The following is a 15,634-nucleotide window of genomic DNA, read 5'->3' as shown; positions in this document are numbered from 1 at the left end:
AAGTAGAACCCAGCTCAATTAATTTTCATTAGTGGTTATTGACTTTTCCTTTAATTTGTCTCATTTCCTTTCTCCCTTAACACTTGTCACTTCTTTGTAGAGAATTAGATAAAAACCTATAATGATACGCTTTGGAATTAACTTTCAAATTTTTGGTTCAGGTTGAAGTGAAGGAATCTGAGCTGTTTTGAAAACTTGTTCAACTTGTTTAACCAATATGTGTCAGCTTTATGGTATTAACAGTAGCTATATACGTGTATAAATTAAGATAGACTTGCTTTTTTAAAAAAGAGCTTACAGCTAGATGCCAGGCATGGATTACCCAATAAGCAAGGTATACACGAGCTTACTTGTGCTTATTTACTAATCTGTAGTGCACAATTCCACCTGTTTTTGAAAAATAAATAAGCCGGTGTGGGCTTTGCTTAATGTAGGCCCATGCATACCTTGCTTACTGGTTAATCCACCCATGCTATATGCAAATAGGGGCCATTCATTAATTTAACAAATCTTTCTTGAATATGTCCTATGTGCCAGGTACTAGATTAGGTGCTGGGAATACAGTGTGAGCAAAATTAGATTTGTTTCCTGCTCCTAAGGCACTCATAGTCTAGTGGATGTATCATTCATTTATGTTGCAGTAACAGCCCCTCAAGTCTCTATGCTCATAACTATGATTTTTTTTTTCTTGCTTACATTACCTATGGATGACTGTGGATTTGTTGTAACTCTGTCCACATGTCTCTCATTCCAGGCTGAAGGAGCAGCCCTTATCTGGGACTTTTGGTTCTCCCCTTGCTCTGCATTCCAGCCGCATGGACTTCTTTCCTTTCCTTGAACAGCCTGGTGATTGATTCTCCAGGGCCTTTTCCTATATGGCTCACTCTGCCTGGCACACTCTACACTGCACCTTCTCATCCCCTCTTCTTTTTGACCCAGTTAACTCTTACTCATTTAAATCTCAGCTCAAATGTCAGTTACTTAGGGAAGCTTTCCCTGATCCCTAAGTCTGTTTCAGCCTACACTAATTCAAAGTGTTCAGGCAATAATTCAACTGATTACTAAAACCAAAAACAATACTCTTCAGAGGATTATAACAGAAACCAACGTCTTTATAATGTGTGATCCACAATGTCAATTATATAAGCAAAATTTTTAGGCATACAGAGAAACAGGAAAATGAGACCGATACTCAAGAAAATGAGCAGTCAGTAGATACTCACCCCACTAAAACGTTTGAGGTTATAATCACAGGACTGAGTTGCTGAGGTAGGGAGGAATACAATATCACTGGAGGAAAGTTCTAGGAACTAAAAGAGTTCAGGGTGTGAGAAAGAAGATCACTAAGAATTAAGAGTGGCTTGAAAGAGTGACAGTGAGCCAAGGCTAAGATCATCTGGAAATGGAGGGGGTAATGGAGGCAGGGGGTGCAGTTGACTTAGAGATGACAGGCACATGAAATTTAAAGCAGGGTTGGGCTGATGGTTAGAGGGAAGAGAAGGAGAATGATCCGGACTGGTGATAAGGAGGAAGAGAACGTCTCTAGGCCCGGTGGTTTATTCCAGGGCTATTTCAGAAAAAGCAGTCACTCTCAGAAGACAACAGGAGAAGCAGTATCTTTAGAGAAAGCCAGAATTTTCGTTAGAACAACTAGAAGGAAGCAACATTCAAAGAACTGTTGAAGATACAAAGGATTTTGCTGGTAATGGACTGTCAATTACAGAGGCCACAGTGGGAGGGTGCAGTGCAGTGAATTACTTAATATAGCCCTTCTAGCCATAGTCTTGGAGTCCTGGTGGCACAGTGGGTAAAGCAATCAACTGCTACCCGAAAGGTCAGCAATTTGAAACCACCAGCAGCTCTGAGGGAGACAGATATGGCAGTCTGCTTCCGTAAATATTTACAGCCTTGGAAACCCTGTGGGGTCGCTATAAGTTGGAATCTACTTGACAGCAGTAAGTTTGGTTTTTGGTTTTTTAGCCATAGTCTTTGTAACTCCCACCAAATGACTGGGTGGGACTATGCAGATGAGGTGCTTGTGGCCCACCAAGGGGAATTGGATACTTCTAATAATGTAAATAAGGTGCATGGTACCCTTGTGGGAGTGGGACCGTGCAAATAAGGTATATGAAACCCTAATGAGGAAATTGGTCAGTTTTGCCATCCCTCTAGGCTTAAAATGAGCCATCCCAGAGGTGAGAAGGGAGGATCTCACAGCCATCAAGAAAGAACAGCCAGAAGTGGAGCATGTCCTTTGAACCCAGGATCCCTGCACTGAGAAGCTCCTTGAACAAGAAGACTGAGAGAGAGAGCTGTAACACTAAAGACAGTGAGAAGCAGCGGCAGAGAAATGGTGGCAGCAGAGGCAGGAGACCTGTAAGAGACTGGCGAGAAAGATGAGTGCCTTTGGGCAAGAGGCTTGCTGGAGGCGTAGTGTGCCTGCGGGCACTTGGTGGAGCTAGGTTTGCCGACCCAGGGAGCTAGGGCTGAGCGCCTTTGGGCAGAAGCTTACTGGGGAGTGGGGTGCCTTAGGGCACTTATCCACAGAGCTAGAAGAGCTTTGTAATACTTGCCCAAGCACGGCAGAGGCCAAGGGGCCAGAGAGAGGCATGCCTGCAGGCACGGCTGAGAAGAAGCTGTCCTGATAAAAGAACTGTGTCCTGTATCCTGAATATTCCTGAACCTGAATTGTAACCTGTTACTTCCCTGATAAACTCCATAATCGTGAATATTATCTGTGAGTTCTGTGTGGCCATTGCAAACATTACTGAACCCAGCAGAGAAGTAGAGAGTGCCATGGGAGGGACGGTTGGTGTCAGAACTGGTCAAAAGGCTGCAGGATGGAGGAATGTCTGACTTACACCTCATAGGAATCAGCCTTGGGCTAACGTTGATGGTGATTCTCTCTCTTCCCCTTTTTGATGTTAGAGGAGGTCAGACACTGCCCTCGCCATGCCATTTTTACAGAGGGCTTCCTTCTTCTGGAGTTAGGTAGAATGGGAGGGGGGCAAAATAGAAGATGTACCAAGAGTTATAAAGATTAGCATGGGGGGAGATGAGTGTAACCTGGGAGTCTGTAGTTTCTTGTGGTGCCTGACATAAACAGGGATGAAGGGAAGAATAATGAGTTTAGTCCTGGTGGACTTAAGGCAGATAGTGGTAGTGAGGCTGTACAAGTTTCAGTAGAGAGTCACTTTTGAGCCTTGCAGAATGAGACAAAGAAGTATGGGGATTGACAGTTTTAACTCTGGGGAGCATGGTATTTGGGAGGTTGTCTGTTACTGCAACATAGATGAGTAATATACCCACTAGACTGTGACTGGAGCCCTAGTGGCACAGTGTTTAAGAGCTTGCCTGCTAACCAAAAGATCAGCAGTTTGAATCCACCAGCTGCTTCTTGAAAACCCTACGGAGCAGTTTTACTTTGTCCTGTAGGGTCGCTATGAGTTGAAACTGACTCAGTGGCGATGAGTTTGGTTTTTATTTATTTATTTATTTAGATTGTAAGTGCCTTAAGAGCAGGAAACAAGTCTAATTTTGCCCACACTGTATTCCCAGCACCTAATCCAGTACCAGGCACATAAGAGGTATTCAAGAAAGGTTTGTGAAATTAATGAATGGTCCCTATATACATATAGCAGGGGTGAATTGCATGCATGCTAAACAAGTGAGTATTCATATGAACTCATCTATACAATTGAGGGCTCCCGTTTGATCTCTATCAAGTGTAAGATAAGAGGCCTGGACTGTGTGGTGTTACTAATTAATGTACAACGTACACATAGAAAAATGCACAAATTATAAGGGTCCAGCCTGGTGAATTTTCACAAAATACACACACGTGTAACCAACACCTAGATCTAGAAGCAGAATATTGCTAGAGCCCAATAAGTAGCCCCTTCAAGAGTAACCACTATCCCAGCTTCTAACAAAATTAGTGTTGCCTGTTCCTGAATTTTATATAAATGAGTTGCAATCGACGCAACAGCAATGGTTTTGTTTTTTTTTTTTTTTTTAGGTATAATATGTACTCTTTGGCCTGCCTTCCTTTACCCAACATTATGAGGTTAATGTAGCTGTGTGTAGTTGTATTCTCATTGCTATATAGAATTCCAAGTATGCTATACTATAATTTATCCATTCTACTGTTGATGGACATTTGGTTTGTTTCTAGTTTTTGGCTATTTACAAAAAGTGCTTCAGTAGGTGTTCTTGAACATATCTTTCAGAGAACATGTATCCACAGTTCTGTTGGACATATTTCTATGGATAGCATTGCTGTATCCATAGGGTACCCATTTATTCAAGTTGAGAGGATACTGCCAAAGAGTTTCCCAAGATGTTATACCAATTTACACTCCCACTAGCTGTGTATGAATATTTTGGTTGCTCTATATCCTTTTCAGGGCTTGGTATTATCAATCTTTCATTCTATTCATACTTGCATATATATGTGTATCAATCTTTCATTCTATTCATACTTGCATATATATGTGTATATGTGTAGAGGGAGATATTTCATTGTGAGTTTTAATTGACATTTCCCTGATAACTAATGAAGTTGAACACCTTCTATATATTTAATTCTCATTTGGATAAGTGAAGTTCTTGTTTTGCCATTGGGTTGTATGCCTTTTTCCTAATAATTTATAGGAGTTCTTTATATGTTCTGGATATGAGACTTTTGTCAGATATATCAATTGCAAATATCTTCTCACACACAGTGGTTTGCCTTTTTAGACTCTTTATGAGTTGTTAGGTGTTGTCAAGTTGATTTCAACGCATAGTGACTCCATGTGACAGAGAATAGCTACCCCATAGGGTTTTCTAGGCTGTAATCTTTACGGGAGCAGATCGCCAGTTCTTTCTCCAGCAGAGCCACTGGATGGGTTCCAACCACCAACCTTTTGATTAGCAGCTGAGCACTTAAGCATTGTGCCACCAAGGCTTCTTTCTTGATGAGTAGAACTTCTTGATTTTAGAGAAGTCCAGTTTGTCCTTTTTCCCTCCTTACGATTAGTGCTCTTGTGCTTCCTGCTTAAGAAACGTTGCCCACCCTAAGGTTATGAAGGTATGCTACTGTGTTTTCTTATAAAAGCTTTATTGTTTTACCTTTCAGAATTAGATTCTATGATCCAGCTGGAACTGATTTTTCATGTGGTATGAGCCACGAGGTCGTTCATGGTTCTTTTTTTCCTTTTCCATGTAACTATCCAAGTTGGCCTAGTCTCATTTATTAAAAGACTATCCTTTCCCGACCACATTGCAGTGTCACTTTTGTCATAAATCAGATGACCATGTATGTGTAGGTTTGTTTTTGGCCTCTCACTTCTAGTCTATCGGTCTGTTTTTCTACCCTTATGCCAATACCACAGTGGCCTAATTACTGTAGCTTTATGGTAAGTTTTAAGAGTTGACTCAATGGCAACTAACAACAACATAGTAAGCTTTGGTATTTTAAAAGTTCAAGTCTTCCGGCTCTGTTGTTCTTCAAGATTGCCTTCGTTATTCTTGACCATTTGTGCATCCTTGTAATGTGCTCAGTTTGTCAATTTGTAGGAAGCTTTTGATTTTTCACAGACCTAGTATTCTCTTGATTCCTTTTAATCTCTTAAAAATTAGTCTTAATTTAAGTAGGAAGTTATTTTGAATTTTTGTAAAAGTCTTACCTCCCCACTTCTTTTAGCATGGTTCTATTTGTGTAACTTCCTGTTCTAATTTATTAGCTAAATAGTGGATACATACAAAAGAAAATTTACGTGCATTTATATTTACTTTGCTTCACAAATGTGTACAATATAACAAGATAAAAATAAGTAGATCTAGGCAGAAAAAAAGTAAGTGTGAGAATGTAAAATAGAGCAATTAATAAAATTAATCCAGGCCTGCCCTGCTGTTTTGTATACAGAATTAGGGCAGAAACTTTGGCTGTTATTAGAAACAAAACAAAGAGAATCAGTTATGAGATTTACTGAGCTAACCAGTTGCTCTGAAGGAGAATTTTTCCTGGTACTGAAAACTGAGGATGCGAACTTTCTTCTCTGTTGAATTTTAAAGAGAATAACCTGTGATCTAGCAGTGTTTTCAGTAACATTTTGCACATAATGCCAAAGCCCAGTTCATCCAAATGGACAGTTCTGTAAAATCAATAATCTGATAAAGACACATGGTTTTCTGAAAGTCCGACTTGCTCCAAGAATAAAACTTAGAATAAAAAATAAATGGGTTGTTTCAAAAAGATAGAAACAACCTAGATGTCCATCAACAGATGAATGGATAAACAAACTCTGGTACAGACACACAATGGAGTAGTATGCAATGATAAAGAACAATGATGAATCTGCAAAGCATCTCACAACGTGGATGAATCTGGAGAGCAATAAGTCAATCAGAAAAAGACAAATATCGTATGAGACAACTACTATAAAAACTCATGAAAAGGTTACAAGGGAGGGGAGGGATGGGGATGGAAAAACACTAAATAGACAATAGATAAGTGGTAACTTTGGTAAAGGGGAAGATAGTGCACAATGCTAGGGAAGCTAGCACAACTTTGTTTTGTTTTGTTTATTGGTGTAGTTTAAGTAAAAGTTTACATTTCAAGTTAGTCTCTCATATAAAAATTTATACATACATTGTTATGTGACCCTAACTGCTCTCCCAATGCTGTGACAGCACACTCCTCCTTTCCACCCCTGATTTCCCATGTCCATTCAACCAGCTCCTAACCCTCTCTGCCTTCTCATCTCGCCTCTGGACAGAAGCTACTGATTTAGTCTCATGTATCTACTCTTCACGAGTATCATTTTATGTCCCACAGTCCAGTCCAGTCTTTGTCTGAAGATTTGGCCTCGGGAATTGTTTTAGTTCTGGGTTGACAGAGAGTCCAGGGGCCATGCTTTCTGGGGTTCTTCCAGTCTCAGTTAGACCATTATGTCTGGTATTTTTACCACCTTTCTCCTGTTCCTTCAGGGGCTGTCTGTTGTGTTCCCTGTCAGGGCGGTCATTGGTGGTAGCTGGGTACCATCTAGTTCTTCTGGTCTCAGGCTGATGAAGTCTCTGGTTTAGGTGGCCCTTTCTGTCTCTTGGGCTAATACTTTCCTTATGTCTTTGGTGTTGGAAGCTAGCACAACTTGACCAAGGCAAGGTCTTGGAAGCTCCATGGACTCATCCAAACTCCCTGAGAGATTGAATTACTGGGCTGAGGGCTATGGGGACCATGGTCTCTGGGAACATCTAGCTCAATTGGCATAACATAGTTTATAGAGAATATGTTCTACATTCTACTTTGGTGACTAGTGTCTGGGGTCTTAAAAGCCTGTGAATGACCATCTAAGATACTCCGTTGGTCTCATCCTTTCAGGAGCAAGGGAGAATGAAGAAAACTAAAGACACAAGGGAAAGATGAGTCCAAAGGATTAATGGATCACAACTACCCTGGCCTCCATCAGACTGAGTCCAGCACAGCTAGATGGTGCCCAGCTACCACCACTGACTGTTCCGACAGGGATCACAGTAGAGGGTCCCAGACAGAGCTGGAGAAAAATGTAGAACAAAATTCTAACTCACAAAAAGAGACCAAACTTACTGGCCTGACAGAGACTGGAGAAACCCCAAGAGTATGGCCCCTGGACACCCTTTTAGCTCAGTAATGAAGTCACTCTCAACGTTCACCCTTCGTCCAAAGATTAGACAGGCCTGTAAAACAAAGTGAGACTAAAGGGGCACATAGCCCAGGGGCAAGGACTAGAAGGCAGGAGGGGACAGGAAAGCTGGTAATAGGGAACCCAAGGTCGACAAGGGAGAGTGTTGACATGTCGTGGGGTTGTTAACCAAATGTCATAAAACAGTATGTGTACTGTTTAATGAGAAGCTAGTTTGTTCTGTAAACCTTCATCTAAAGTACAATAAAAAAAGGGACTATTTTTTACTCTAAAACATAAGATGCTTATCTCTGAAGTAATCCATCATGAATGAATCAGTGAATATATATATGCATGAATATATCTACACATATGCATCTCTATATCTATCTGTCTAATTATTTTCTTAATCATGTTTTTGATGAAAATTAGACTGCAGAAACTTTAGACTGTATTCTGTGGCAAGAGCCTTTGTTCATTAAGACTTATCTGTATACCTTGATAGACTGCTGAACAAAGGTTATAGAGTTGATATCCCTTAATAATAATATTGCACTGTAGTAATACTTTATTGTCAGGTACTGTAAGAAGTGCTTTTATTTTTATTTTTTTATTTAATCCTCACAGTAGCCTTCGAAAGGTAGTTACTGTAGTTATTCCTATTTCAGAAAACAGAGTAAGGTGAATAACTTGCCCAAGGTTATACTACAAGTAAGTAGTAGAATCAGGATTCAGTTTCTGGCAATTCTGCCTCAGTTTTTACTACATTACAATGCTGATGATAATTAAGAAGCCTAATGCAAGATTTGCACCTGAATTAGGAGGCTAGGAAATTCAGACAGAGGTAAGATTTTCACTCAGGAAACAATTTCTAAGTCCAGTCCTGTACAGATGATAAATGAAGAAAACTTTGTTGTACTTTGCTAAAAATTCTGCTTGAGTTAAAACTATTTTGCATTTCCTTTAGCTTGCTTGTTTTCTTATTTATACTTAAGTAAATCTCAATCTTCTGAATAACTACTGTTGAATATGGTCATTATCTTAGATAGTGTCACTTTTACTTTTGTTTTATGAATATTAAGCATTCATGGAATTAAGTGGCTTGATACTGTCATAAAAAACTAAAATATAAGCAAATTAAATTACCTTAATGTCTTGCACAAAGTCAATTTTGGATGCATGTCTTTTTATATTGTCACAGTTTTGAAATATTTTCTATAATTTTCTTAAGCTGCATGATCTTTTTGGAATGACTTAATTGAAACTAGGGGGAAAAGGTCCCATAGGTTTTGCAGCTGGCACTCCTGAAAGCTGAATGAAAATTGCAGAGTCAATTTCATCATGTTATTATATTTATGCTTTTGTTAGAATTCTTGCATTTTAAGGCTTGTTTATGAACATTTGGTTTAGAAATAAACCTAGTAATTTATGTTTGAAACTGCTTTAATTTCACAGATAAGAAGTAACTTTATATGATTACCTTTATCTATAGTAATCTGACAGCAAAGAAAACATACTCAAATTTTTAACTTTTTATGTTAATTTTTAGGTTGAAGGTTTAGAACAGATGTGGAAAGATGTTCACTTCAGAAAAAGGAGTTGTGGAGGAATGGTTGTCAGAGTTTAAGGTAATATTTACCATTTGAATGCAGTATTTATAGTCCAAGGAAGTTTTGTCTGGGGTTTAAATTCTAGTGGCTTTTTAAAAAATAAACAGTTTTATTGTGATGTAATTCACGATACCATTCAGTTCATTCATTTACAATGTACATTTCAAGGCCTTTTAGTGTGTTCACAGAATTGTGCAACCATTACCACAATCAAGTTTAGAACATTTTCACCACTCCTAAAAGAAACCCTGTACCCATTAGCAGTCACCCTTATTTTACCACCAGCCATCCCAGGCCTAAAAAAAAACAACCCCAAAACCAAGCCCATTGCTGATGAGTCAATTCTGACTCATAGTGATCCTATAGGTCAGGGGAAAACTGCCCCATAGGGCTTCCAAGGGGTGGCTGATGGATTTGAACTGCCAACCTTTTGGTTAGCAGCTGAGCTCTTAACCACTGTGCCACCAGGCCTAGGCAACCACTAATAATACTTTCTAACTCTATAGATTTTCCTATTCTGAACAATTTATGTAAATATGAATATGTGGTCTTTTGTGACTGACTTCTTTCACTTTACATGATGTTTTCAAGGTTTGTCCCATGTTGTAGCATGTATCAACACTTCATTCCTTTTTATTGCCAAATCATATTCCATTGTATGGATATAATACATTTTACTTACCCATCATCCATTCACTTTTTTGCTATTATGAATAATTCTGCTATGAACATTTATGTACAAGTTTTTATGTGGTCCTGTGTTTTAATTTCTCTTGGTTAGATACTTAGGAGTGGAATTTCTGGGTCGTATGGGAACTCTGGGGCCCTGGTGGTGCAGTGGTTAAGAGCTGGGCTGCTAACCAAAAGGTCGGCGGTTGGAATCCACCAGCTGCTCCTTAGAAACCCTATGGGACAGTTCTGCTCTGTCCTATGGGGTTGCTATGAGTCAGAATCAACTCGACAACAACGGCTTTTTTTTGAGTTTTGGATGGGAGCTCCATGTTTAACATTTTGAGAAACTGTCAAATTGTTTTCCAAAGTGGCTGTACCATTTTACATTTCCATCAGCAACATATGATTGTTCCAGTTTCTCCATATTCTCACCAACACTTGTTATTGTCAGTTTTTTTTGTTATAGCCATCCTAGTGTGCGTGAAGTGGTATTTTGTTGTAGTTTTGATTAGTATTTTCCTAATGACTAATGAGTTGGACGTCTGTTCATGTGCTTATTGGCAATTTGTTTTTCTTTGGAGTCTCATTTTTTTTTTTTAATAATATTTTATTATGTTTTCAGTGAAGGTTTACACAGCAGTTCAGGTTCCCATTCAACAGTTTCTGCACAAATCGTTCAGTGACATTGGTTACATTCTTCACAATGTGTGAACATTCTCATTACTTCTGTTCTGATTGTTCTGTGTCCATTAATCTAGTTTCACTGCCCCCTTGCATTCTCATCTTTGTTTTAAAGTAATTGTTGACCATTTGATCTCATATAGGTGTTTTTTTAAAGAAGCACAGTACTTATGGATGATATTCATTATTTTTTGAGTCAATTTATTATTTAGCTACAAGGTGACCTCAGGGGTTGGTCTCAGTTCAAGGTTTGAAGAGTATCTCAGAGCAATAGCCTCGGGAAGTCCTCCAGTCTCAACCAGTACAGTAGGTCAGTTTTTTTTTAGGAATTTGAGGTTCTGTGCCACATTTTTATCCCATTCTATCAGGGTCCATCTGTTGTGGCCCTGATTAGAACAGTTGATAGTGGTAGCCAGGCACCATCTAGTTCTGATCTCAGGGTAGATGAGGCCGTGGTTCATGTAGACTATTTGTCTCGTAGATAAGTTTCTTCTTTGAGACTTTGGTTTCCTTCTTTTTCTTTTGCTCTGGATGAGTAGAGACCAATAGTTGTATCTAAGATGGCTGCTTGCAAGCTTTTAAGACCCCAGACACTACTCACCAAACTAGGATGTAAAACATAACTTTATGAACTATATTATGCCAATTGACTGAGATGTCCCACAAAACTATGGTCCTAATCCTTCAAACCGAGAAATCCAATTCCACAAGGTGTTTGGTTATGTCTAAGAAGTATCTGTAACTGTGCCCCCTATGTGCTTTATTATATATATGAATATAAGTGCATACAGTCACATAGATATGCATGCACTATATATACACACATATATACATACCTGTACATACATATGCCTACATATATACATATATAACAACAAAAAAACTCCAAACAACAACCAAAAAAACAACCAAAATATATAGCCACATATATTTTTTGGTTGTTTTTTTGCTGTTGTTTCAGAATTATATATGCCATAGCAATTAACAGGTCCTTTTTTTCTTGTGTTCTTTTTAGTGACATTGTCTACCTTCATCAAGCTGTGTACACTTCACTCTCATTTGGTGTTACCTTCCGTATCACCAAAAATAACAAGTGTCTACTATCTAGAGAGTGAATCCCCATCTCCTCCCCTCCCCTATCCCTGGTAACCACTAATGAACATTAGTTTTTGTGTATTTACTTGTTCATGTCATTTCCTTTAAGTGAGAATGTACAATATTTGTTTTTTTGTGATTGACTTATGTCGCTCAACATAATGTCCTCCAGGTTCATTCATGTTCCAAGATGTTTTGGAAGTTAATTTTTCTTTATCGCTGAATAGTACTCCATTGTATGTATGTACTGCATTTTACTTATCCATTCATTCTTTGATAGGCAAGTAGCTTATTTTTGTCTTTTTGCTGTTGTAAACAGTACAGTGATGAACACAGGTGGAACTGCTGGGTCACATGACAGCTCTACCTCTAGTTTTTTGAGGAGCTGCCAGACTGTTTTCCAGAATGGCTGTACCATTTTATGTTCCCATCAGTTATGGATAAGGGTTCCAATTTCTCCAGTTTCCCTCTAACACTTGTTATTTTCCATTTTTTGTCTTGGCCATCTTATTGGAGTGAAATGGTATCTCATTGTGGTTTTGATTTGCATTTCTCTGATGGCTAATGACATTGAGCATCTTTTCATGTGTCTGTTGTCCATTTGAATATTTGTCTCATTAGTTTAAAATAATTTTATTGTGATAAAATATATATAACAAAATATGTCATTTTAACCCTTTTTCTGTGTATGATTTAGTGACATTAATCACATTCACCGCATTGTACAACCATCACCACTATCTATTCACCACTATCTATTTCCAAAACTTTTTCAACACCCTAAGGAGAATCTCACTACCCTTTAAGCAGTAACTCCCCATTCTGCCTCCCAGCCCTGGTAACCACGAATAAACTTTTGTCTTTATACATTTACCTATTCTAGATATTTTATCTAAATAGGATCATATAATATTTATCCTTTTGTGTCTGACTTATTTCACTTAGCATAAGGTTTTCAAGGTTCATCCATGTCATAGCATGTATCAGAACTTAATTTCTCTTTATGGATGAATAATATTTGATTGTATGGATATACCACATTTTGTTTATTCATCTGTTAATGGAGATTTGTGTTATTATTGTGAATGCTGGAGTGAACATTTGTGTAAGTCTCTGTTTGAGTCCCCGCTCTCAGTTCTTTGAGTATATACCTAGAAGTTGAATTGCTGAATTATATGATAATTCTGTTTAACTTTTTGAGGAACTGCCAAACTGTCTTCCACAGCGGCAGTGCCATTACATTCCCACTAGCAATGCACAGGGGTTCCAGTTTCTCCACATCGTTGCCAACACTTGTTAGTTTGTTAGTATTTCATTGTGGTTTTATTTTGCTCCACCCTGATGATGAATGATTGTGACTTTGAGCATTGTTTCATGGAATTATTTGGCCATTTGTCTGTCTTTGGAGAAATGTCTATTCATATCCTTTGTCCATTTTTTAATTGGATTGTTTGTCTTTTGTTGTGATGGTGTTGATTACATATATTAAAATTTTATCAGATTCTATGATTGCCACATATTTTCTCCCATTCTGTAAATTGACTTCATTTTTTAATAAAGTCTATTGATGCATAAAAGTTTTAAATTTTGATGGAGTTCAATTTATCTGTTTTTTCTTTTGTTGCTTTTGCTTTTGACGTCGTATCTAAGAATCAATTGTCAAAAACAAGATCTTGAAGGTTTACCCCTATGTTTTGTTCTAAAGGTTTTATGGTTTTAGTTTTTATATTTAGATCATTGATCCAAATTTTGAGTTAATTTTCATATATGGTGTGAGGTATGACTCTAGCTTCATTCTTTTGCAAGTGGAGATCCAGTTGTGCCAGCATCATTTATTGCAGACTGATATATATATATCTGAAAAGTTAAATATCTGTAGAAGCAGAAGTATATTTCTACAAATCTTTTTTTTTTCTTATTCAAAAATTTATACACCAATTGTTTTGTGACTTTGGTTGCAATCCCTGCAATGTATCAGCATTCTCCCCCTTTCCCTTTTCCTCTCAGGTTCCCTGTGTCCATTCGTCCAGTTTTCCTGTCCCTTCCTGCCTTCTCATCTTTGCTTTTGGGCAGATGTTGCCTATTTGGTCTTTTATGCACATTCCTCACATGTGTTATTGTTTGTTTTATAGGCCTGTCTAATCTTTGGCTGAGAGGTGGAATTTGGGAGTGGCTTCAGTTCTGAGTTAGTAGGGTGTTTGGGGGTCATACTCTCGGGAGTTCCTCCAGTCTCTGTCAGGCCAGCAAGTCTGGTCTTTTTTTGTGAATTTGAATTTTGTTGTACATTTTTCTCCTGCTCTGTCTGGAACCCTCTATTGTGATCTCTGTCAGAGTGGTCGGTGGTGGTAGCCAGGCACCATCTAGTTCTTCTGGGCTCATTGTGGTGGAGGCTGTGGTTCATGTGGTCCGTTAGTCCTTCGGACTAATATCTTCCTTGTGTCTTTGGTTTTTTTCATTCTCCTTTTCTCTGGGTGGGACGAGACCAATAGATGTATCTTAGATGGGCATTGGCAAGCTTTTAAGACCCCAGATGCTACTTACCAAAGTAGGATGTAGAACATTTTCTTTATAAACTATGTTATGCAAATTGACCTAGATATCCTCTGAGACCTACAAACCTTGATAGGAAATTATTTACACATAGTAATCTTTTCTAGGAAATTGATTTCTTTTTTCTCCCAAGTGGTTCAAAGAGTTTATTTGCTTTCCTTTTCTCCCTTCACCACAACACTACAAAGACTAGTTAAAAATCTCCAAATGATGATGTCACTTTCCAATTACCATCAGAGATTCAGTGTTAAAAGGTTTCTCTGAATCTGGGGGGCAATGGGACTGAGCATAGTCAATAATGAAGAGAGGACAAGAAGGCATTAGCCCAACTTTCTACAACTGAATCTGTCTATAATTGGCTATCAGGGGCTGCATAAGGGGTATATTAGCTTTGGTTAGTTGCTAAAGAAAATAAAACTTCCATTTTCTTGTCTCGTGAACTCTTCTCTGTGAGAGCTAAAATTGTGCTCCTGAAACTGCTTATTACTTTTTTTTCCCTGTCCCCTAGCTTATTTTTACACATAATTGTATGAATGTCATGATCATGAACCACAAGAATGAACAGTTTGGACTGCAGCTGTCATTTTGATTTTGTCTAGCCCAATCAGCTCAAGACCTTCAGAGACAGATGTATAGTCTGACTGAATCAGGCTTATTGACTATTTGTAGTGAGGGGAGACTGTATAACAGGTATTATGGGGCATCTCACCAAACAGAGGAGAAGGTAGAATTATTATATGATTTGGAGGCAGGGTCAAATTCAGGTTAAATTTAAATGAAGCAGTTTTTTGATGTGCTGACAGCAAAGCAGAGCTATATGTAAAGGGGTCAACATCTGGTCTGGATGGATTCCCTAAGTCATCATGAAGTAGAATGTTATCAAAGCACACTATTTACAGTGCCATTTACATATAATAACAGTTTGATTAAATCTTGTATATGCATTTTTGGGGGCCTTATGTTATCTTTGCGAGTGAACATTCAAGGGATTTTTAAGCTTTTTCTTCTTCAAGAGTGTTTAACATGGTTCGATATATCACAGTTTGGTTTTTTTTTTGGTAGGTTGATGGAAATTGTCAGGTTTAACAGTTGAGTACCACTTCAGTTAGGGCATTCTTACGTTTAATGGTGAAGTCAAATTTGCAAAAGCAAATATAGCCAGTTATCCATTCTTTAAGATGGAGGTTCTGGGAAGAGGGCATGTTGAAGTATGGAGCATAGGGACGGAATCAACCATTAAGCCAAATAATTAAAAATCATGACTGAACCACTGACTGCTCTGACCAGGATCACACCAGAGGGTTCTGGACGGAGCTGGAGAAGGATGTAGAGCATAATTCTAACTCACAACAAAAAGACCAGATTTACTGGCCTAAAGGAGAC

General features: G+C 38.3%; 1 protein-coding gene across 3 annotated transcripts in view; it reads left to right on the top strand.

Annotated features, from left to right (window-relative positions):
- Positions 1–15,634, top strand: part of HYCC1 (hyccin PI4KA lipid kinase complex subunit 1) — a 103,324-nt gene that overhangs the window by 48,471 nt on the left and 39,219 nt on the right. For all 3 annotated transcript variants that reach the window (XM_004377445.2, XM_023732315.1, XM_023732314.1), the window contains exon 2: positions 9,193–9,271. In XM_004377445.2, the coding sequence (XP_004377502.1) occupies positions 9,221–9,271 (51 nt within the window). In that variant the 5' untranslated portion in view covers positions 9,193–9,220. The remainder of the gene's footprint in view (positions 1–9,192; positions 9,272–15,634) is intronic.

The sequence above is a fragment of the Trichechus manatus genome, unplaced genomic scaffold (assembly GCF_000243295.1).
Source record: "Trichechus manatus latirostris isolate Lorelei unplaced genomic scaffold, TriManLat1.0 scaffold00050, whole genome shotgun sequence".
Classification (NCBI taxonomy): domain Eukaryota; kingdom Metazoa; phylum Chordata; class Mammalia; order Sirenia; family Trichechidae; genus Trichechus; species Trichechus manatus.
This window is presented reverse-complemented; position numbering and strand designations above follow the sequence as displayed.